Consider the following 23,778-nt stretch of genomic DNA (forward strand, 5'->3'; position numbering starts at 1 on the left):
CCCGCCCCACGCAGCGTGATCCGCCCCGCACTGCACCGGCGGGGGCGGGCCGCGCCTGCCCGCTGCGGGGAGGGGCCGCGCCGGGGCTCCGGCCGGCGCCGCCCGCAGGTAGCGGCCGCGTCACGCGTGGGCTCGGCCGAGGGTCGCGGTGGGGTTGGGAGGGGGGGACCGCACACCCCCGCCTGTCCTCGCCCCGCGGCTGCGTGGGGCCGGGGCCGCCCCCCCCCCCCCCGCGTTTTGCTGCGTGGGGCCGGCCCCCCCCCCCCCATGTCCCGCGGCCGTCACTGCTGAGGGACCATGAAGGTGAAGGTGATTTCTGTCCTGGAGGACAACTACATGTACCTGGTCATCGAGGAGAGCACCCGGGACGCCGTCGCGGTGGACGCCGCCGTCCCCAAAAGGGTGAGAGGCGCTTCGCCCCCCAAGCGGCCGCAGCCCCGCCATGTCCCGGGTGGGGGACGTGCCCGTGGTGGTGGTCCCACGTGGGGTTGGCGCGTGGGGGTTTTCGCGTGCAGCGGGGTGCATCCGTGTGCGCGTGGAGCATCCCACTGGCGGGGTCGACCCCTGTTCAGCGCCTACGGAGCGTGTGTGCGTGTGCAAGACCCTGCTCCCACCCCCCCCGGGCTGGGGGGGGATTTCCACATTGCCTTAACCGTTACCTCCCAGCCCTCCCCGTGCCAGAGCCGGCAGCCTTGCAGACCCCAAAGCAAGTGAGAATAACCCAAAATAGAGCTTTGGAGTGTGTCTCCCGTGTGAAGTCCCGTTTTCCGGGAGCCAGCCTGTGGCCGTGCTGCTGGAGGCAGGCAGGGAAGGCAGCGGCCGGGGTCGCCCCTCGCTGCCGTGACCCCCGTGGCCCCCCTGCCTGGTGACCCCCTTGTGCCACCCTCAGCTGCCGCACATCGTGCAAACGCTGTCGCGGTTTTTAAGCGTTTGTTGCTGACTCAGATGTTTCCTTCCTCTTTGAGGAAGGTAATCAGGAGCAGCCAGAGGGTTTGTTAGTAGCGATGAATTCTAAGTTGGCATTAAAAGCCTCCTGGCAGCTGAGCCACGGGGTTGGCAGCCCCACACGGCCCCTCGCCGTAGCCAGGAGGGGTTGCATGGCTGCCATCTCCCTGCGGCGGCGGCGACCCCGTGCACGGCCCGTGCCGCACCTCCGTGCTTACGCTGCGAAAGCACCGGCCATAAAATGCCGCCGTCCCTGTGGCAGCAGAGTGCTCCCGTCCGCCTGCTCCGCTCTGCACGACGGGGTCGGGCATGGGGAACCGAGCCTTCGTCCCTCCCTCAGCCCTTCACTGCTCAGCAGGTGTTTTTGAGTGCTTTTCTCTGCCCTGGCCTGCAGAGCAGTGCCGTACGGGACAGATCCCGCGCTGGGACGGGCACAGCGGCTGTGGCAGCCATGGTGCGTGTGTCACCTCCTCTCTGCGCGCTCACTTCCTTCTGCTCCGGGTCCGTTTCAGTTGCTGGAAATCGTCAGGAAGGAGGACGTGGTGCTCAGAGCGGTCCTCACCACCCACCACCACTGGTAAGTGCCGCCGGCACGAGCCGGGGGCCGGGGGAGGCCGTGCCCGGTGTGGGGCTGGGTGCCCATTCCCTCCTGTGCTGGCGCAGGGACCACGCGAGGGGCAACGAGGAGCTGGCGAGGCTCTGCCCCGGCCTGCGGGTGTACGGTGCGGATGAGCGGATTGGGGCCCTGACGCACAAGGTGACCCACGACCAGGAGCTGACGGTGCGTGGCTGTAGGACCGCGGGAGCGCCCCGGGGCTCGGCCCCCCCGTGCATGGATCCTGCCCCGCGGGGCGGCCGTGGCTGGCACGGTGCCGGGCTGGCGGGGAGCGGAGCTGGGCGATGGCGCAGTCCCCAGCGGTGCGGCACCGCGCCGGGAGCTAACGGGGTTGGTGCCTGGCCAGGGCCGTGCTCTGGCTCTCCGTGCCCTGGGACGGTTGCAGATGTGGCACCCTGGATTCAGGGCTGGGATGGAGCACTGGGCTAGAGGAGAAACCTCATCCTAATCCCAGCCTGTTTGGGATTGTGTTGGGACACCCAACCCTCTCCTGGGGCCCCGCTGCTAAACACTGTTGGAGCAGACACGTGCAACCCGGGACTCGCCCAAACCACCGTCCCCCGGCATGTCTGTGACCCGCTGAGCCCCGGGCAGGCGATGCCATGGGGCTTGGGGAGGTCCGCGGGGGGGCTGGCTGCCCGTCAGGGCCAGGGCGACCCCACCGGGGTCCTGACCCTCTCTCCCCGCAGTTTGGGGCCATCCGGGTGAGGTGCCTCTTCACCCCCTGCCACACCTCGGGCCACATGTGCTACTTCATGTGGGAGGACGGCTCCCCGGACGCTCCGGCTCTCTTCTCAGGTATCCCACCCTGCTAACGTGCACACCGTGGGTACCGGGGACACGGGGCATGCTGCCTGCGTGCTGCCTTTCCTCCCCATGCTCGGCGCTCATGGGGCAAATCCAGTGTGTGGAGGCTCCCACCCGGCACCCCGGCCCTGGGAGCGGGGCCAGGGTCCCCTCCGTGCCCAGACCCCTTTCCCCGCAGGTGACACCCTGTTTGTGGGAGGCTGCGGGAAGTTCTTCGAGGGGACGGCGGAGCAGATGTACGCCAACCTCACCCAAATCCTGGGGGCTTTGCCGAAGGAGACGGTGAGTGCCCTGCATCTCAACCCCAGCCTGGGGAGGGACCCCAAAATCAGGAGGGGGCCTGAGGCTGGCACCGCTCAGGAGGCAGCGCCCGTCCCCGGGGCTGGGGCTGCAGTGGGACCAGGATGGGTTGGACCCAGCACCGGGCGCACGTGTGACGCCGGGTGCTTCCCGCTGGCATTGCAGAAGGTGTTTTGCGGCCATGAATGCACCGTCCGAAACCTCAAGTTCGCCTTGAAAGTGGAACCGGAGAATGAAATGGTGAAGAAGAAACTCGCGTGGGCCAAAGTAAGTGGCTGTGCCCCTGCCGGGGTGGGGGCAGAGGGGGGTGTTGGATGCCAGCGGGCTTTTGCATATTTCTGGTTCCTCGGCAGCAGCGGGATGACGAGGACTTGCCCACGGTGCCCTCCACGCTGCAGGAGGAGTTCCTCTACAACCCCTTCCTGCGGGTCATGTAAGCAGCGCCGGTGCCTTGGGGGTGCGAAGGGCCCCGCCGTGGGTCAACCCTGGACCGAGCCGGGGGCGGGCAGGCCCCGGCTGGCTGGTCCTGCCCCCAGACTGCTCCCCTTTTCCCTCTAGTGTCATCCCTTCTCCTGTGGCTTCACTAGCTGGTGGGAAATCCAAGTCCCGAGGGAGGGGAGGGTGCCTGGATGCGGGGTCCTGCGCTGCCCAGCACGGGGTACCCGCAGACAAGCCCCGTGCGCCCCAGCAGCCACCTGGCACGAGGCTGTGACTCCCCCCGTTGTCTGTCCCGGCGTGCGCTGGGGTCCCAGCGGGGAGGTGGGTCTCCATCCTGTCTCCCGCGGTCACAGCAGAGCTGGTCTCCTTGCAGGGAGGAGCCCTTGCAGAAGTTCACGGGCAAGACGGACCCAGTGGAGGTGCTGAGGACCCTCCGCACCGAGAAGGATAACTTCAAGAAGCCCAAGGAGCGGCCCAATCCCCAGGCCATGCTCGCGTTTGACTGGGGACTTTTCAACCCCTTCCTTGAGAAGAAGTGAGCAGCCACGGTGGCGGCTGCTGAAACGCAGCATCCCCGTCGTGGTGGGGGCTTCCTCCTGGGCTGCGTCCGTCCAGCTCTGACTTATTCCCGTGAGACTCGCAAGTTGGGAAGTGGTTTCTGTCTTTAACCTGCTTGTTTTGAGGCTGCTCTGCTTCACTCTCTCCAGCGCCGTGCCCGGCTCCCCTGGCCCGCGGGAGCTTTGCTGGGTGCCTGGTCCCCGGGGGAAGGGAGCGCGTGGGTGCCTTCAGCGAGCTCAGGCAGCAGCTAAACCTGCAGGCTGCTGGGCTGCGGTGGCTGCTGGGCTGCGGTGGCTGCTGGCAGAGGGTCAGGAGGTGGTTTGGAGGAGAAGACACCCACGCTCGCGACGTTCAGGTTGGTGGGTGCGGGAGCTGCCGCCCATCCTGCAGCCCTTTGCCTGCGGGAGCCAGGGGAAGAGTATGGAAAAGGTGGGGACGCTCAGGGGAGCGCGGCGCCGTACCCCACGGACCAGCCGGCACCCACCGGGCTGCAAGGCTCTCCTGCCTGCAGTCCTGCCAGAGCTGGGTGCTGCATCGCGCTTCCCGGGGTTCAGCTGGAGCGGAGCTTTGCAGCAGTGTGGCTCCAAAGCCGCTGACCTCCTGTGTGGCCGGGCTGTGCTGGGGCCGGGCTGGCGGGGAAGCCCTCCTGGCTCTGCCTGCTCCGCTCCAGCCGTCCCTGCGCCCTTCTCAGGCCGAGGGCAGGCAGGGAGCTGCCCGGCTCCCCGCGCAGGGACGAGGCGCCGGAGACGTGGATGCACGAGAGGAAGCTGGGAAGGGGACTGCCGTTTTCACCGGCGTTCAGCAGTACCTGCTTGACTCCAGGCCTGGGCTAACAGAAACCCTTGTTGCAATGGGATTTGGGTATTTTTTTTTCCCCCCTTTTTTTCCCCTATTTTTATAGTAGGCCAACATAGATAAACTGCGTAGGGGCTTGTAACAGAATCGCTGACTTACGGGAGCCATCCAAACCACTTAAACCGTGGAGAGTTCGTTCAGGTGGAGCTCAGGCCTGGAGGAAAGCTGCTCTAACCCACTGCCTTTGTAAAATACTTTTCAAGGTGTGACAGTTCTTAGGCAGCAAACAACAACATGCTGCTACGCAGCCATTGCTGCTCCTCCCCCCCCCCCCCCAAGATAAAAAAGTGGAAACTCAGCCGAAACCTCAATTTACGTTGCCTTGTCTTTAGAACAAGAGCTGGGGAGCAGCTGGGTCGCTTAAGCCTCTTCAGCTTGCAGCCTTCAGCCTTCTGTTTGTGCAAAATCGTACTGTATTTTATTTTTTTTAAGTCTGAGAAGCGTGCAAAGCTTTTATTTGCAGGTGGTGGGGAGGTGCATTACAAACCAGTAAAGTAGTTTTCTTTTTTTTGGGGGGGGGGGGGAATAGGGCTTGATGGTAGCTCTGTGAATAGCTGTGAAAATCCCTCCGAAGGGTCTGGGTTTGGGCAGGTTGCTCCGCGTGGGACACTCGGACGTCTGGTTTCTTCTTTACCTCAGTGTGCAGAGCGTGTGTGACTGTGTTGGTGCTGCCGAGTTTACACCCGTTGCGCGTAGTTCAAAGGAAAACACAGAGGAGCGGAGGAGTTGGTCCTGTAATCCTTTACCGTGTGTTGTCACTTTTAACAGTGTTGATGATAAACTTTATAGCTCCCAACACTGGAATAGTTGACTTCAGGCTCTTTCATGTGCGGGCTGCGAACTGCATCCATTACCACTGAAGCCTGGTTTGTGGCCGTTTCTTCCCTTGCTAGAAACTAGACTAAGGTTTTCTTTTTTATTAAGTTATAATGTTAGAATTTACTCTCCCCCACAGGAGAGGAAGAATTAATCCTGCTGTGCAAGTTGCTTCGGTACTATTGCCTCAAAGTTACTCAGTTTAAACGCAGTGGTACAGTTTGTAGATGCTACCTGGGTGTTCCTCTGGCAGTTTATTTATACCGGGAACAGAGATGGACCCGTGTGTGTCCGGGGAGGGTTCCTGAACCGGCAGCAAGTCTGCTCGCGTTGATAGCAGCAGCATGCAGCTCAGAGGCAGGGAGAAGTTCAAGCTGTTCTTACTGCCACGGCAAGAACAGGCACCCGGGAGCGTCTGTAGGAGCTGAGGTCTCGGGGTGTTCTGAGTGGAGGGTCCTTTGACGGCTTTAGCAGTGTGCGTGCTGGTAACTGGAGAAGAGACAAAATGTAGACCCCCAATTGTTTAATCTACAGCTAATTTAGCTTTATTTATTTGTGCACTTCTGGCCCGATGTGCATGTTCTCGGCAGAAACAGAATGCGTTTCTTTTGCACTGATGTACAGAGTTCACGATCTCAGCACTTCAGCGTAGCGGACTGACTTTGCGTTAGCAGTGGTATCCCTTGCTGTAGATAAAAAATTGTATGGTTTAGCGTAACGCTGAGTGTTATAAATCTATGCGTGGAAAAGGACATTCACTGCAACTACCAACTTGCTTGTAAAATGGATAGGGTGGGGAGGGGGAAGCAGTGGGAGATTCTTGCCTTACAAACACTGTGAATTCGCTAATTGATCAGCAACACCTGAAAAATGTAAAGCTTTTAATTAAAAACATCATTAAAAAAAAAGTCTTTGACACTGTTGGCTTGCTTTCAATAAGGAGCGGAGGCGGCTTTGAGAAGGACACAGGCACGTACTGCCAGAGAAGCCGTTACAAGAGGCAGGTCAAGGTCTGACCGCTTTGCTTTTTGACAGCCCTAAGCTCAAGGTCTGCAGTAACCGGGTGAGGGTTATCTTTGAAGAGGGTCCGGGCAAGGTTTCAGTCTGGGCTAGATGCAGTAACCAGCTCCATCTGTTTGTATTTACTCTGAAGGAACAAAGCAATGCGGCAGCTTTGTTTTCAGTTTTCGTCCACTTAACTCTACTTTCTGCACAGTCCTTCTTCCTCACATAGCAGTAACTGGAAAAAGGAGAAATATTTAAGTGATTCAATAATGTGATTCTTAAGTTCATATTCACTGGCAGCTGTCATAAGAAGAGATTCCGCATCTGCCAGTGTCCCTTCCCCTCGAGTTCAGGTACAGCTGCAAATCCTCCCACTACTGCCTTCCCCTCCCCATACGCACTGTTAACTCCAGGAAAGCTGATATTCAGATTAAACAGACCAAAACAGAGTTATTCATTCAGTAGTTTTTCTGTAAGTAATTCTGAAAACACCCATATGTAAAAATACAGATAGCAAGACAGGCACACGTCATCTCCAGTAACAAAAGACCAAATCTGTTTCACATCCATCTGCCCTCTGACAAGGCATCGTAATACGCTGCGTTAAACCAGATGTGTTTTTACTAACCTCTTGGATTGTTCTGGTAAGCTACTTGTAATGATTACATCTCACAGCCGCCTTCTATTAACTTTCATAAAGTAACACCTTTCAGAGACACCAAGGACTTTGTCCTTCGTTGGAAAGAAAGTCGGCAGCAAATTCTTACTTGAAACACCGTAAAAAATTGTTTTCTCTGAATTTAAGGCTCATCAGTGACTGGCTGTTGAGGATGGGGTAGATGTGGCAATTCTGTGACTCTCTCTACTGTATATTTAGGGAGAGAAAGAGAGATGTAATCGCCCACAGTCATAGAGAACTGTTGTAATTAAAGGGGGGGGAAAAAAAAATCACTGTAGCTTTTTCTTCTTAAACATTCATTCAAGTCACATTTCAGCAGGCAGTACAACAGCCCTAGAGAAGATGCTTCTCACGTGATCCCAGGCTGCTGGTACCCACCCCCTCTGACAGGGCAAAGCTACCGCAGCTGGACCTCAAGGGCACCCCCGTCAGGGGCAGTGAAATGGAAAAACAGAACCCAAGGTCTAACGAGACCGTTTATAACTAAAGGAGGATGTCCCGACAGAGACACCCGTGGAACTCAGTGCTGTGAAAATACAGCAAGGCCTGGACGAGTAATACTGTCACGTAGCATAAAGCTCATCTCGGTGAGGCTACAGTCTACTGCAAGCCAAATCCTTCAGTGCCTTAAATCCATCAGTTCTGGCAGGAATAGGGTTGTAAAGGGAGTGCGGATTTAGTCCTTAAAGACTGCCTAGAGGCTAGGATGCATTACTGCTTCTTTTGTCATGTGTTTTAAGTCAGTGTTTGGTTTTTATTCACATCGCTTCAATAATTATAAAGCTGTAGGAATTAATACCGCCTGCCTATATTCACATTACCTTCTCATCCCTAACGAGAGTCAGAAATTGCAAACTCCCAGTGATAGCACAGAACTTCAGCTGTCTTTTGAGAATCTTAAATATAACTGAGTTAAAAAGGCACTGAGTATCTGTATCTGGGCTTCGCAGCGTCAGTCTTCACCATTTGATGTTAAATCCAGTGCTTGTTTTCTCCACCGCGTGGTACTCTGTGTGCAAAGCTTTTGCAGCCTTTTCTGACTCCACGCCACCCAGCCACTGCTCATACAGTTCCTTTACAGCCTGGGTCTCCTCTGGAATTTCAGTCTTGAGGGACTCATACAACCTCTCGACTTGCTGAAGCTGGTCCTTGCTGGATTCACCATCTGGTTTGATCTGACCACCTCCATTTAAACAGCCTACGTGCAACAAAGTGAGAAAATGTCACCGAGTTTAGAAAGCACTTCAGCTTTATCAGAAAAAAAACAAACCCCAGCCCCAACTACAGTTAATTTACTCTGCACCTGCAAACAGTTACAGAAATGAAAACACCATTATAATCGTGGTTTACTCCCCAGTTACCTAACAGCAGCAGGGCGGGCCGCAGCCCTAGAAGGGAGATGGTTGGCCTGGTGTGCCCCGCTGCTAATTCAGCCTGCAGCCAGCTGTGGGAGAGGGCTGCCAGGGCAGGCCGGGACGCGCCAGGGAGACAGAGGTTAAGAAGGAGGAGGCAGCAGCTCTGGCTCTCATCTCGTGCCTCCAGAAAAGGGCCAGAACACAATCCAGGTGAGAGCAGCCTTGGAGTCTCAACTGAAGGTAAAATAAACATCCCTGGGATACGTTCTGGGTTTGCTGTTGGGGCGGAGGTGCACTATGAGTTGAGCTACGCAGCGTGTGGTTGCCCGAAGCAGCGTCCCAGTGCCGAGCAGCCTTCCGGGCTGGGAGTTGCTCAGACCCTCGGGGAGAAAGCAGTCGCTCAGAGTACCAAGAGGGGCAGCTCAGCATCGCTTCAGGCTGGGCTCAAGCTGCCCATGCTCTCTGCTAGCAGATTCAAAAAGAACCAGGAGGGAGAAAAAGGAGGACTTGCACAAAGCGGAAAAGGGAATAAAATACGTAGAAGGAGACTTTCTTCACCAGCCATAGCAAGCATTCTCTAAAAGCATAATGGTCAATTTTGTGCAATTTCAGAGGAAGAATCTCCTCATGTACCAAAGAGCTTAGAAAACCAGGAGGTCCTCCTTAAAAGCCCTAGTTGTGCAAATTTTGGGCAATGGGATTTAACTGTAATTACTTAAATCCTGAAGAATGACTAGTTTCTAGGTAGGAAAATACACACACAAACAACTTTGAAATTCTGATGCTGTGACTATCACAACTCAAGAGTTTGAAGGCTTTGCCACAATATTCAGGATGTGAGAAATTGCCTATTGTTCTTATATTTTAATTATAGTTTCGTATAGCTTCTTACAGCTACGGATTGTAACAGTGAAATCCCTGTGCAGTCTTACCTGATGGGCAGGCCATGACTTCAACATAGTGATAGGGCAATTTCCCTCGTTTCAGCTTTTGCACTAAGTTTTGTATGTTTCGAAACCCATATGCCAAAGCAAACTGGAGCAGGACTGCTCCATCCTTCTCCAGTGTCACCTCCTGGAAGTCCTTGTTTCTGAGGAACAAGAGCAGAGAAAATGTCTTATCCAAATTAACTTCTATTTTAAACTTCAAAGAGCCCTGTGCTAGAACCAAGTTCTTTGTGAAATCTTATTCAAGAAAGCTGTCCTAGTTCTTTGCCACCCAAACAAAACAGATGAAGGAACTAGCTTACAGCTCCTTTTGCAGTCTTGTTTGAGGACCTGCCACCTGAATGGAGTTTGCTGAAGAACACCTGCGTTGAATAAATCCTTAAAGCTAAGCAAATGGAGCCTAAACAAAAGTTTTATTGCAATAGGCCTTCTGAGTTGGCTTTGGCCAACTTCTACATTAGTGAGGCCACTGAGGAAACTCTTAAATTGTAGTGGGTCATAAAACCAGGGAGCAAACCATTACTGAAGGCTTCCAGACTCCTAAGGTTAGCGGAAATACCCGTTCCTGATGAAAGAGTAAGTAAATTGATTTTTATCAAGTATTTCATATTGAGACTCAGGGGTACTGTTTCTTCTGCTTCCTCGACCAGAGAATCCTAAAAGTAAATACTGCTAATCAGGGATATAATTAATTACAAATGGTACATTAATATTATAACTGGGAAGCTAGAAGGAATCTCGGCTGAATGAGCCTCCATGCCCAATCTCAAGTGACTTGTTTTCTGTCTCACCGCAACATAGTTAAAACAGAGCCCCAAAGCCCCAACACAAGATTTTCTGTTTTGTGCTAGCTAGATTAGGAAGAAACCTACTTTATCGGTCTGATTGCAGGTGAGGAAGTTCAGATCCACGCGAGCTCTGTCTTCTAAACTACTCTGAAAAATTGTCTGCAACTTGATACTGGGAAAATCCATCAGGCCAGAATAAAGTGTGTGGGTGGTGAAGGGGCTAGAAGTCTCCAAGGGAAAGGCTGCGTGGAGTGCTGGCTGATTTATTGCTCAGCAACTGTGGGAGTGAGAAGCCAATTCCCATGCCTTGAAGTAAAATGTTTAACATTGCAAAGAAAGTTTCAGCCCATCAGCAAGATAACAGCGTGAACAGAATGCAATAAAAATAGAGTTTTCTGTAGGACTTTAAACTCCTTACTTTAAAGGTTTGTACTGAATTGTATCCACTTGAATTCCGAAGAGTTCCTTGGCTGCGTACTTGTATATGTGCTCCAAATAGCCACCAGAACCACCTCCAGAGTGGCTAGTGAGCTCCTCTTCTGCAGCACCACTAAACCTGGGGGAAAGGAAGGAAGGAAGGAAGAAAGAAAGAAGCAGTTTTAGGGGAATCTTTGATAAAACAGAACAGCCAGCACAAATGCAAAGGTCCAGGGGACTCAAAAGCAACAGAACAAGCCACAGAGGAGCTCCCTTTGAGCTCCTAGCTTTTCCCTTTCTCCTGGGAACCAACTATTTATAGCTTCAGAGCCCAGCAGATTTAACCCTGTGCTGCCTAGCATCCTTTGGGTCAAGCTCAGTGGAAATACCGTCACATGCCACAACAAGGCCTGACCCATGCACTGCCAACTTAATCTTCACGTATCAAAAATACGTTAGAGTTACAAGGGCAATTACCTGACATGCATATTTTGTTAGCTCCCTGTTTAATACCTCTACAACCGTCCTGGGTTACACTCAGAAATGGGAGGAGGGAAATAATGAAGCAATGGTGGTATGGGTCTGTGCCACCGATGCTCCTCTCGGAGAACACAACCTAGCAGAAGTCCTGTCTCAGTCAAGAGACATCTCACCAGTGCTAAAACTTTTCTGCAACATCAACAAAAGCAGAGTTCATTATTGAAAGCTCTAGTTCTGTGTTACAACACTTTTTTTTTTTAAAACCAGCTACTTTAGATGTGGTTGCTGGGATGTGAGAGAACACTTCTGGGAGGTATCAGTGCTATGATCACAAGCACGGAGAGATGAAATCCATGTTGCTATGGTTTCATGTGCTTAAAAGTTACGTAACAAAGGTGAACAAACCGAACGACGCCAGGACATTTGCTCCACACGCGGCTGTCCTCAGCGGGATCCTGGTTCAAGTTCAACACATTTTCAGTATTGAACAACTACGTTAACCTAAGTTCTGTAATTCTAGTTCTGCACAAATAATTCCATCTCACTGACATGCCAAAACATAACCAACTATTCAGAGGTCAAGATAATGTTTCTTGAGAATAGCTCACCAGATGGAAGCCACAACAATAGCTTTTGTTATGAGAGAATAACAAGATGAGGGATCTGCTTATAAGCACTCATCAGGCAGTGACGCTTGCATTCTCCTACTAACAGCTGCAGAAGGGAAAACACTTGAATTCGGGCCAGTTTCAAGTCAAGTCGAAGATGTTGCCTCTTGCAGATAAAAATCTTAGCTTTGGAAGAACCGCAGAAGGCAACACTTTAGCCTGCAATCACCCTCAGAAACTATTTTTAATTTGATCTTGTTTACAGGAACTGAGCTTCATTAACAAAATGTTTCAGTGTGTCTGGCCTCACGTACTGCTACTCTCTTAAAATGAGGCTGCCAGTAAGCTTCAGTGCTGGCCTGGAGCAAATGGTTATACCGGCAAAAGTCCTGGGATTTCTGGCACTTTATCTCATTCTTGCTGCCAAATGTAATAACCTCTTAATGGGCTTTTCCACGTGCTGGAGGATAAAGCAGAACAGCCGCCATTGGACTGCTTATGTCAACGCTCCAAGTTCTGAGGAATCCGTGCTGTTTGTAACCAGTCAATTTACTGAGTATGTTAAAGCTAGCGAAAGGTTATAGAGGCACTTTATCACCACAAGCATGAGGCCTAGCGCTCAGAATGTACTCCTAAGAAGTTGGCCAGAGATTTTTATCAAGTAATTAGACATTCAGTTCTATGTTATAACTGACACTTCCATAATGTCATTTCCTAAGGGAACCCAAACACTTCAGAATCTTTTTTTCTTCTCAATTTTCTGTTAGTGGTGTAACAATAAAGCAAGTAGAACAGAGTACTTGTTTACATGGGCAACTTTTGAAGTTGTACTTTTGGGACTGAACCATGCAGACATTTATTTAGCTGAGGATACTTTTCTTTATGAAAGCAATCTGTGCGTACGCTATGTCAGAAAAAGACACTTAATCCTGGAAAAAGTGTGCATAAATAGATCTGTGCTAGTAAATGTGTTATGTGAAACCTACACCTACCGAGCCACTGAAATGGAGCAGAAGGAAACCGAGGCTCTGGGCATGCACATTATTTTAGAACTCTTTTTTTTAAATAAAGTATCCTTTACAGGAAAGGCATTGGACAGCAATAGACCGTCTCTATCTCACATTCTCCTTCTTTTCAGAAGCACAGAAGTGACCAATGTTTAAAACAATTAAAACTAATCTAGGAAACAGGCTGCATGTAAGGACACTTCCCTTCATAGCTCTGTGAGCATACATGTGCTGAAGAGACAATTCTTGAGCAAAGGCTGCTAATGGCACTTGGTTGTACTAGAAAGACTTGAAGCCTGTTTAGAAATAAACCACATTTCAAAAGAAGAGTGTCACATCTGCAAGGGGTACAGCAGAAAACAGACTAGCGTCGCATTCTAATCACGTGCTAGAAGCTGCCTATTTGGGGTATCAAAATCTCTCCTAAAAACTTAGAGAGCCTGAGCAGAAAGTTTTTTAATCATATACTTAATCATTTTTTATAATTCTTAAAGGCTGCCGCACACGTAGCCTTTCTGTTTATTCACGTGCAAAGTGCTACAAAGACATTTCTTTTAAACTGAAAAAGAGAATGCTTTGGTTTAGCGTTCAGTGCGGAACCACCACTGCATGTCAATTTAGATGAGTAAAATGTGATTTTAATGTTTCCGTAGTCACTTAGATCTCTGTGCAGTTGTCACTTCACCAGATGTTACTTTTCAGTTGAAGCAACTAAAGTCTCATCTGGTTTGCACATGTTTTAGGTCTCATTTTTTTACAAATAAAGACTCCTAGAGATTAGCTGAGTGACCTAAATATTTCTTATTTACGCTTTAACTCTGGAATCCTTACAGTAGCTCTGACAACTAGGAACAGATACAAGCAAAGTAAGTACTGTGCAGTAACAGGCTTTCTTTTAGCAAACTCTTTTATCACTGATCTAGATTCTTTCACTTTTCAAAGTTTGCAGGTTGATTTTTTGCGGGATTCCACCAGCTATACTGTGAGTAACAGTAATTGAAGTAAATGACTGTCACGCAATTTGTACTTCTCTGCACAATTATTTTGCCATTATAGTCTTACTGAGCTAATTCTAGCAATCCTGCGGGTTTACAGTGAGAGCTGCTAATCCTCGGACTACTAAAATCTAGAACAAATAGTTACAGATTCCCCAAAAGTGGAAATTAATCATATTCTGTAGATTAAGTTTTTTAATGCACAATCGTACCGATTCAAGTGACACAAGAAAACAAATCAAATGCAAACACATGGAGCCTTGTGTAGAACAGTAGTGGAAAGGCAAATTCTGTTGAAGAACTCTATAAATACTGGATGAAAAAGAACATGACTGAAGATGCAAATGAGATTTTGTTCTTACACGGTATCCAAAGGAGCAGGATCTACATCTGGTAGAGATACTCCTTCTTGTTCCAACAACTTTAGTACTTCTCCTAAAACAGAACCGCAGATATAAAAAGTTCTTATTTTGGGGATAAAGGAAAACAAAATGCACAGATAAGTACATAAGACTGCATCTGCAATCTTTACCAGGACATGATTTGCATTATTAAAATGTAATTATACAGCAATATCCATATACTACATCCTCTAACAGAGACAAAGGGTTATTAAAACTAGGCAACGCCTTGCTCTGAGGCTTACAGAAATTAGCTGGACTACCTCTGGCTCTGCTTACCTGTGGTGATTACACAGTCCACATCTCGCGTTTGGTACTCTTGGTTGAAAAAGTCTGGCCTTGAAGCCTCTAGCTTTTTGTCATAACAGGGCATCACTGTTACATGGTATATCTGGTCAGGCGTTAAGTGCTGGAAGAAAGACAAAGCGGCGCAGTTGGATTGGCCAATATCAAACCTATCTTGAGAGAGATGTTTTCCAGGTAAAAATGAGAATGATGAAACTAATGCCACCATGCCTCTGGAAACACTCTCCACTATTACTGAACTTTTTTTTAATATATATATGTACACACACACACGCACTTACATATACATTAAATTATTTCTCTCATAGAACCCGAGTTTAGTTTGTAGCAAGTGTCAGCAGTATGGTCTTTTACAGGTTTCCCCCCGCTTCTTTTGCTAGTGCAGATGATCCAAACAAAGTCAGTCAGCGAATTGCTAATTATGCAGTTAGAATATGCTTCCTCCATGCTACTAAAACCCAGCCCCTGCATCAGCAACTAAGAAATGATCTGGCGTCAGACAAAAACCTCACGACCATCCAAGAAATAAGTACAGGCCAAGGAAACAAGTCATTGACTCAAGGCCATTGTTTCATTATCTTGTGCCAAATATTCTTAGTAGCTGCCAAGTTTTGTAACAAGTATGCAGATGTCAGCATTTACTTAATGCAAGTGTTAAACCACTGCTCATTAATGGACAATAAATCATAAAATCAGAAGTGGTGCTTAAGTTTCTTACTGGACAAATCTAGGCTATAAGTACAACTCTAGTCTTTAAATATCAAATTTACATTTGGAAAGATTCCAAAGGTCAAAGACTGAGAACAGAACTAAGTCAAACTGAAACAGAACATTAAGTTGGGAACAAGCAAGTAATTTTTAGACAAGACATGATCTGCACGTATGCACTGACTGAAGTTTTGTCTCAGGATAATTTATTTTAAGTTATTCACCAACTTTAAACAACATGAAAATACCACACACAGACATGATGGGAGCAAAAGGACACTGAAAAATAAGTTTCTCTAGCTTTCCCAAATAACACACAGAGGTTTTAAGTAGTCCATGCAGCATGAGCTTAGTGTCACTGCCCTAGTTGCTAACTTCTCATTAGATAAAACCAAAGTGAGAAAGATGCTGCCTTTGCTGGCTTCTGCAAGATAATTTTTACCTTTAAACTCTAATGTATAACATGTAGCAAAATAAAAAAAAAAATCAGCTTAAAGTGTTCCATTTTAGCAGTTTGCCATTAAGCACAGTATACTTCAGACCCTTACTTGCTGTTCTGCAAAATGGTCCTTGACCAAGGAGCCCATGACCTGCTGTGGAGACTTGGTGGTACTGATATAAGGAATGATGAAACTGCCGTGGGTTTTCTCTGCATAGCAGATCCAACCTATAAGAGTGTAATTAGCAAATTAAATTAAAAATAACAAGCACCCCTTCACTCTGCTCACCCTCCCCCCAACCTCAGGCTTACTACCCATTAACAACCATTTTCAGCCTCACTTCAGCACAAAAAGCGAAGGAAGTGTAACACAGGATTCATTTTAGAGAGCTCATTAGGTAATTTTACAGCTCATTACTGCTATTAACACCAAGATCTCTTTGTATTGTGAAGAGAGTAATCCTCTAAGTAAATTTATCCATTTAAACTTTTCCGACTAGCTTTCTGAATTTTTGTTCTAGTGTACTCAGTATGCCATTTTATTATTTCCATAACTAATCTAATACCATACCTGGACAGGCAGAAGCTAGCATTGGCAAAGCCTTTTTGTCCTCAGATTGCTTTCGAAAGCGTTTTACAAACTCTTGTTGGCTCTCCAATAGGCTGAAGTTTCTTGAGAAAGTTGTATCAAATACATAGTGCACACCTAGGCAGTACAGCATCTGTGTTAAAATTCACAAGAAAGATACAGCAAACTACAACAAAAAGCCTCCACTCAAACCAGACTGAAACTTACTTAGGTCTTATTTACAGGTATCAGTCTCTGCAGTTGAGAGTGAACCTTTTTCCCTAGCACGTCAGCACAGTAAGATGAGCAAAAGTGACAGGAGGACTGCAAATCATTTAAAGTTCCTTCCTTCCATCACTCCAAGTTTATTTTGCGACTGAAGTTGTAGACAGTTTGCATTTTAGCTAATGCCGATTACGAAACATTATGAGTCCGTGGGGAGGTTAAATCACATCAACCTTGTGCGCTCATAACAGTTATGCTTAACATACACCCCAGCAGTCCCCTCTGTGATTAACAGAACGCAATACCACACTTGCCTAAACTCTTTAAGAATGCGGTCAGCTTCTTTGCTGTTTCCAGAACATCCATTTTACATCTTGCAGCTAGTGAAGCTCTGGATTGTGGTGAAACAGAAACCACCACCAATTTCTGTTCATTGGGAGCAGCAGTCTTTGAAAAAACCAAACAAACACCACTGTTCAGACAGTATTAATACAGCACATGCAGAACTTTCTGCACGCTAGAACATCAGAAAGTATCTCCCAGCTTAACTCTGAAGTCAGTAACTTACTACGTTAAAGGTCCTTTCCAAATCCATGATTACTTTTTAAAAATCGGAAAAAACACAACAGAGCACTGAGAATGTCCTCAGATCCTTCAGATCGCTGAAACTAATTTTTACGTGCGCTGTTTCCACGCACGCTTCTGCAGATGCATCGTACCTATCTATTAAGACTTTCAAACTCTGCAGCCTACCTAGCCATGACTTGTCACCTACCTTGTTAAAAGTTAGCACTTTGCAGAGCTCTTCGTGGCTCTGTTGAGTGATTAAAACACTCTCTGCTGATGTAATGCAGCCACTACACGCTAAACAGTCATTCAGAGTAATTTTAGCCTTTTCCAGTTTTTGTGCTCCTCCATCCTAGAAAGAAACAGATTAGACTCAGTTCTGATCACAGTGTAGAATTAGGTAGCAGTTTTCCCACCTTTACTATATTTAGTAACAAAGATGTCGCCCTTTTTATGCTCTTGGTTTATCGTTAAAAGAAAGTATCTTTTATTTTTAGTAAGATGAGGAGGAAGACAAGTATCTTTGAAGTTTGCTGCTTTTAATAGGATTATTTGGCACACAGATGCAAATATGCTGAGGAACTTCAGGAAAATTTTAGCAAGACCAAGAACATTCATCAAATACAGAACAGCTGTTTAGGCCCCAATTACTTGTGCTATCTCGTGGGCTGATATTGCTCCAAAACATGGAAATTATACTTTCCCAGAAAGAAATAGGGTCTGTGTTGCTCGGTTTTTCAACTTGGGGGTGGCTGAAGACTGGGTTAGCATGGCTAACATGCTACAGATTGCAGCTGCTATTTTAACCACAAAACTGTAGACAACAGGGATCCCAAGCCTTTAAGCACCAGTGTCCAGTGCGCACTGAATATTATGCTGGCGAAAGCACGCCAGCTTTGTCACCTCTGTCAGATGCTGCTCATGTTATTGAATAGTACTGGACTGTTTCCTCACAGGAACCTGAATTTCACTCCTTCTAAACAGACTGTGTAACTAGACTTCAAGCTCGCTAACGTTTTTAATTGATACTGAGTGTTCTGCAATCTTTCTGTATGCAAAACTTACATGGACACTGATGGGAGAACTGTACGGCAGCATATCAAAGACAGTGTGTGGCTTGCCACTGGAAGGAAGTATTTTTCATAATATTTGACCTGAATAAGTCAGTTTTCCCACGAGACTCTCCTCTTAAACTTCACTTCTCAATAAAGTCAGAAACAGACCGAGCAATTAGGTACTACTAAATTAAAATTTTAAAATAAGAAACCAGACTTCTTTGGAAGTGCTGTATCCCCCTTTTTTAAGTCAAAAGGTCATCATCTGCTTAAAGTGGAAAGTACCGTTTCTAGATGAATTCCCAGCTTGGTTAACTAAGAAATGCTAACCTTTTCTGTGTAAACAGGAAAATAATTCTCCAAAACTGGGCATTAATTTTGTAAGCAGGAGGCTTATGAATGCTGCAGGCTATTTAAGAAATAATTTGAAATGTTATTAAAAAAATCAGAGCAAAATTTAAGAGTATCTATTTGAAACTCTTTTGAGTGACCTCTCCCGCTGTATGACATAATGCAATAAAAAAAGAAATTGTCTCAAATAATCTACGAATTGCTAATACTTAAGTATTGATGGCAAAACAGATTTCTCAGCTTATCTGCTCTTATACTGAAAATCATCGCTAATTAATGTCAGTGTTTCAGAGCATAAAAGACTGACACAAAATCAGAATTACTGCTTATAAAACCAGATAAGTAAAAACTTGGACTTTGGAAAAAAGATACGAGAATGTTGACAGCAATAGAGACACTTTTCTAACATCTTGGTCCTCTCTGAGGCATTAAATAGCTGTAGACTATTCAAACACTTAACAATACACTCACGTTTTCTGGATATTTTACACAATAATGAAGAAAAATCACACATACCTGATTGATCTGAAAATAGCTTCCATCTGCTTCAATTCTGATCTTAGCTGCTGCTTTTCCAGGCTTTTTTTCCACTTTTACAGGTTTGATACATTCCTGAAAGAGAAATAAAGCCCAAAAGTGAGATGAGCAACGAAGTGTGGAAGAGGTAGATTTAATAGAAACTAGAATGATCAAACCCAAATACTAGTTCTAGAGTGAGTGCCGCTTACTCTCCCTTAAGCTATGCTGGATTTACTTACAGCGTCTATAACCACCAAGGGAAAATGTAAAAGCAAAAACTGCTTACCCCTTTTTTACAGAAGGAACACTTTTCCAGCATCATACCAAAAACAGAGGACAATTTTGCTGTTCTTTCTGAAGAAGACAGCTGTGTTTTACGGCGCCTTGAAAAGCACAGAGGCTTGCCTGCACAGCCCTCCTCTCTAAAATCTTACAGATGATCGTGCATTCTTCATTGCAAATTTTAACCGATGGAGGCGTGGTCACTACAGTCAACATGTGGCTAGTGCCAATGAAGTTTCATTTAATGTCGAAAGGACTCTGACGACCTCAGATGGACTGCTTCCAGTTTTCTGTATTGTTCTGTGATGAAGTCTCAAGGGTGTTTTTGCATTTTTTGCGATTTTTATTGTTTAGGCACCTTATGACTCCTTGTCCTACTTCTACAGCTGTTTTTCTCTTTGCCTTTTGCCATCCTTGCTCTGCCAACATTTTCCGTTCCCCCCCCCCCCCAATTAATCCAGCTTTACTACATTTTGCAAGATTCAGAGACTAGCAGGAACAAGTCATTACAATTCTTCAGTTATGCTCACTGAATAAAACAATGATCTCTACTTCAAACAGAAAAGCGCGTCGCGTTATTTACATGAAAGACTTCACTAGGCAACCCAAGTACTGCAAGGAGAGTTAAGGGGGTTTGCTATGCCCCATTCCACTGCTCTCATTTCAGAATAGTTTTTCTGCTGTACTTGTCAGCAAATATGTCCAGGATTACTGTTTTGTACTTTTGCTAGTGCTTGAAGACTCCAAAAGGAGCAGTCTTGACCCGTCCTTGCTGCTCACTCCCACCTCTCTGCCACCCGCTCCTGTACACTGGCATGAGCCTCTGTGCGGTTGAGTAGTGTGCAAGGAAACTTGTTTAGGCTTAAGCTTTTTTTTTGGGGGGGGATGTAGATTAACATTTAATAGGGCAGTTTCCAGATGGGGGTGGGAATGACCGACTGGCTGCCGGGCCAAGATTTCTCTCTTTAGCTGCTTGCAGAGGCTTGCACCGATCAGCGTTGCTGCCCTCCCTGTTCCCCGCGCGCTGCCTGGAGGAGACAGCGAGGGATCTCCGTGTTTTTTTCCTTTCACCTTTTTATTTAACAGCACCCGAAGGACGTCTGAAAGGCAGCCGGCCTCGGCCCCTTTGCCCCCGTGCGCGCTGCGGCGCCTCCCTCACGCCGCCAGGCCGAGGGGCCCTGCCCAGGCCGAGAGCTGTCACCCACCTCCCCTCGGCGCCATCTTCTCACCCTCCCCAGGCGGCGCTGGCGGGGCCGACCCCGCGGCTCCCGGGGCGGGGGGCCGGGCCGCGCCGTGACAGGGCGGCGGCCTCTCCCCCGCGGCCGGCCCTCGCCGCCCCCGGCCCTGGCAGCCCCCGGCCCGCACCCACCTGGGAGGGCCCGATGTAATCGTCCAGGTCCGTCAGCTGCAGCACCCCGCTGAAGGGAGACGCCATCCCGGCCGCGCCGCCGCCGAGCGCGGCAGCAAGCGGGGGCGGGGGGGGGGGCGGGGGCGGGGGCTGCCACTCTGTCGTAAAAGGGGAAACGCCACACTGCCGGAAAGGAAGGCATGTGCGGCAGAGCGGGCCATCCTCCCGCCGCTGCGGGGGGGGAGCGCATGCGCAAGGCGTTCTGGGCGGGCTGAGGGGAGGGGAGGCCATGATGGCGGGCGAGGTGGCTGAGGCAGGGCGAGTCTACTGCTGAGAGGGCAGGGCACCCCGCAGGCAGGCTGCCTGCAGGGCATTTGTTGATTTATAGGCTACGGTGGAAGGTGTATTAGGCTGAGGTAAGATGTAGGCACTGTAGAGAGGGACGTATCATGGCCCTTGGCCTTATAAACAGTGTGAGGCCTGTGCTGGGTTTCTTCATGTTCTTGCAGAGAGTAAATCCTCGGGCGTGTGGGGGTGGCTTGGATACCCGTCACCCTTCTTGGGACTGCTCTCCCACCAGGGTGGCAGCTGGTGAGGTTCCTGCCCACGTGGCATAGGGATTTGAAGCTGTAAATCCTCCCTGAACAGCTTGCTGTGTTCATGCAAATGCATGATGTTTTGTGTGTTAGAGGTTCGAAGCTCTGTGTCAGAAATGATTAGTTCTTTGAAAGAAACAATTTTATTTACATGAGAAGCAGTGGAGAAAGCGGTGTAGCAATTTTTCAAGGTTGCTGGTAAGGCTGTAGTGCTGTCAGGTTGAGAACTTGGCATCTTCTTTTTTGCAGACCCTGCTTGGAGATTTCCCTATGTCAGTGGTGTTTCAAGGATAGCCTTGAAAATTGGGGCTCTTACAGGATGCCACCTAGTGCATATTAACAGGAGCTTTATTTAACAAAAAAATCTTTGCACTGTTTGTAGAAGTACCCTGAGGTACCTAGATGGAAGGTGCTAAGTGCAGTGTGCTGTTAATAAGCAGAGCTGTATGTCATTTCCAGGCATAGCTGTAGGCAGAATGCAAGGAGAAATGGGTAGTGTCTAGGGCCTGATCCTGAAAGCACTGTTGGGTTTTGCCTTGCAGCCTCAAAAGCTCTGGTTAAGGTGTGAAGATAGGGCTCCAGACAACATACTTTACCAACGAATGCAACAGACTGTAGATTTCTATATGACACTAACATGCTGCAATTGCACCTCTAGATTATTGTTAAGAAGCGATGAGCTCTGAAAAAAGTAAACACCCTTGTTGATTGAAGTGTGGTGTAGATTTCTCTGTTCTAGTATACCTTATCATTTAGGGGTAGGATATGATCTTACAAAGCAGTGTTTAGTAGCCAGAGGGGGAGAACACAGTAAAAAATCTGAAATGTGTGGTTTTTCGTATATGTTGTTGCTCTTCCGGTTACAGGAGGTGCTGAAATAAATATTAAGGCACCTAATCAGTTCGGAATCCACAGAGGTTGTCCACAGAGACAATGATCTGTTCAAGGGTCTGGAATAACCGTTCCACCTCCTGATAGCTTTCCCATAAGCCCATTTGGAAATGTTTTACTAGTGGAGTAGACTCCCAAGGGAAGGAGTGAAAGTCATCTGCGAAGTCTGTTACAATTAGGTTGTGCAAAGCGCTGGGGAACATTCTGTGTGCAACAGTCCTGCTGCTCCCTCACAGCGAACTAAGCGTGACCCAGTGTGACTTTCCAATTGACCCTATATGCGGTATTCTGTGCAGTGATACTGAGCTTACAGCAGAGTGTATGCCAGGAGATCCCACTGCAAAATCTGACACATCCTTTCTTTCCTGTGATAAGCTATTATTTTCTATACAGTGGGAGAGAATCTGCCGTTAGGCAGACAAGGAATAACCTTTTTGTGTACTTTTGCTATGCAGATATCAGCCTCTCGGAATTTGTTTGCATTCTAAACGAATATAAGGGTGTCAGTACTAGGGAAAACTTGATGGTAACTCCTAAGTCCTCGTTCACTCACCTGCTGATGGCTGTTGTGAATATCCTGCTTCAAGGTGGAACCCAAAATTAGGTCCCAGCAAATCTTTCAGGCTCTGAGCACTTAGTTCCTACACAGGACAAATAATAATACAAGAATTAGGTACATTCATACAAAATTATGTGGAGTTGCTCATTCAGTAGTTGCATAATAGAGACTTTTAAGCTGTACAGCAGTGCTTGGATCGTGTTAGCTGTTCCCAGGCAAAGTGCAGGTGGGATTGTGCAAGAACCTGGCCCTGCTCTATACAGAGATGGTGGTGTCTCCAAGGCAGAGCTAGCAGCAGTGCCCAATTTTACTATGTGTTATGTTCATTTTTCCTGGATTAAGGCCTATGAATGTATTAGTGACCATGATGGGGTAGCAGGGGGCAAATTTGATGACATCTTGGGCTGTGATTTGGCCTTTGTGTAGGAAATTTTAATTCCTCTGAAACCCAGTACAACATGTCGTTACCAAGAATGAACTATGGCATTGCTGATCACTCTGTACAGATTTTCAGCTCAATACCTTAAATTTGGCATTGAAGCAAACAAGATCTTGCATGGAGGATTGTTCTATGAATTTCCCAAGATTTATGTCAATCCAGTTTCTCATTCCTCTTTGGGTGTCACAGGCAATCCCTAGAAAGAGGGGAAAAATTACAGGTGTATTGACAAGGCAGTGTTACAAACTAAGACAACCTATGTCCTTTCAGGGCAGCCATGATGATGCTAATGAAAGGCACAGAAGTAGGACACCATTCCTGTGGGCATTGACTGTTTTAAATTATTTGTTGAATTAAGAGACTATATTGGAGCCAGTTCTAACTCTGGGAAATATCCCCATGCAGTGCAAGTAGGACCCACAGACAGGACCAGCTCCAAGGAGGCTTTAAATCATGTCTGGACCTGCTCTATTCTGCCTCAGTGAAGTCGGCTCCAGCCGCACGGACAGCTGAGTGAAGGTAGGAACCCATGACTGATATTTTGTAGCCTGGAAACAAACTTTGTGGTCACTCTCTATCCTCTGGGCTTTAGAATTAGTCTACTTCTTTGGTGCTGTTACCTGTTGAATGTGATTGTTGACTCAGGTAGGTTTTAATGTAGCTGTTATATATGTCGATTTTGTTGGAAGGTGAAAGGGACTCATAAGCGATGTTGAATCCTTTGACTCTGGGAAATAAAAGAGGATGTTTTCAGAAAGGAGCTGCATTTATGTGGAGTTTTAAGGAAGTTTACCCATTGTTTCCAACCTTCTGGGTGGTGCCTGAGCCTGTCACATCTCTTAATTGGGCTTCACAGAAGCAGCTTTTGAATATTTCCATTTATATGAACAGAAAAATGTTTTAGAATA

General features: G+C 47.9%; 2 protein-coding genes across 3 annotated transcripts; one reads left to right on the forward strand and one right to left on the reverse strand.

Annotated features, from left to right (window-relative positions):
• Window positions 1-274: 274 nt before the first annotated feature.
• Window positions 275-6,096, forward strand: LOC143166783 (hydroxyacylglutathione hydrolase-like protein). Its single transcript, XM_076351544.1, has 8 exons — window positions 275-402; window positions 1,458-1,522; window positions 1,609-1,726; window positions 2,251-2,359; window positions 2,547-2,650; window positions 2,834-2,935; window positions 3,022-3,101; window positions 3,480-6,096. The coding sequence occupies exons 1-8, from the start codon at window positions 298-300 to the stop codon at window positions 3,643-3,645; spliced, it is 849 nt and encodes a 282-aa protein (XP_076207659.1). The 5' UTR covers window positions 275-297; the 3' UTR covers window positions 3,646-6,096.
• A 103-nt stretch (window positions 6,097-6,199) lies between these two features.
• Window positions 6,200-20,496, reverse strand: CIAO3 (cytosolic iron-sulfur assembly component 3). 2 transcript variants are annotated; one of them, XR_012996448.1, is made up of 12 exons: window positions 20,407-20,496; window positions 18,753-18,848; window positions 17,039-17,182; window positions 16,578-16,710; window positions 16,042-16,176; window positions 15,580-15,698; window positions 14,297-14,426; window positions 13,979-14,051; window positions 10,528-10,665; window positions 9,307-9,464; window positions 7,841-8,217; window positions 6,200-6,575 (listed from the first exon to the last, which is right to left on the reverse strand). XR_012996448.1 is itself a non-coding variant. In XM_076351543.1 (11 exons), exons 1-11 carry the CDS (start codon window positions 20,470-20,472, stop codon window positions 7,979-7,981), a joined length of 1,431 nt encoding a protein of 476 aa, XP_076207658.1. In that variant the 5' UTR covers window positions 20,473-20,496; the 3' UTR covers window positions 6,786-7,978. The 2 variants fall into 2 exon arrangements, 1 of the variants encoding a protein (XP_076207658.1); XM_076351543.1 differs by lacking the exon at window positions 6,200-6,575 and having other exon boundaries at window positions 6,786-8,217.
• Between the last annotated feature and the right edge of the window lie 3,282 nt (window positions 20,497-23,778).

The sequence above is a fragment of the Aptenodytes patagonicus genome, chromosome 13 (genome assembly GCF_965638725.1).
Source record: "Aptenodytes patagonicus chromosome 13, bAptPat1.pri.cur, whole genome shotgun sequence".
NCBI lineage: Eukaryota > Metazoa > Chordata > Aves > Sphenisciformes > Spheniscidae > Aptenodytes > Aptenodytes patagonicus.

Coding starts and splice junctions, on each gene's coding strand:
- CIAO3 (XM_076351543.1), bottom strand. CDS start 20,472: ATGGCGTCTCCCTTCAGCGGGGTGCTGCAGCTGACGGACCTGGACGAT. Junction 16,711..17,038: donor AAGTGCTAACTTTTAACAAG/GTAGGTGACAAG, acceptor GTTTTTTCAAAG/ACTGCTGCTCCCAATGAACA. Junction 14,052..14,296: donor GGACTGTGTAATCACCACAG/GTAAGCAGAGCC, acceptor GTTCTGTTTTAG/GAGAAGTACTAAAGTTGTTG.
- LOC143166783 (XM_076351544.1), top strand. CDS start 298: ATGAAGGTGAAGGTGATTTCTGTCCTGGAGGACAACTACATGTACCTG. Junction 1,523..1,608: donor CTCACCACCCACCACCACTG/GTAAGTGCCGCC, acceptor GTGCTGGCGCAG/GGACCACGCGAGGGGCAACG. Junction 1,727..2,250: donor CCCACGACCAGGAGCTGACG/GTGCGTGGCTGT, acceptor CTCTCCCCGCAG/TTTGGGGCCATCCGGGTGAG.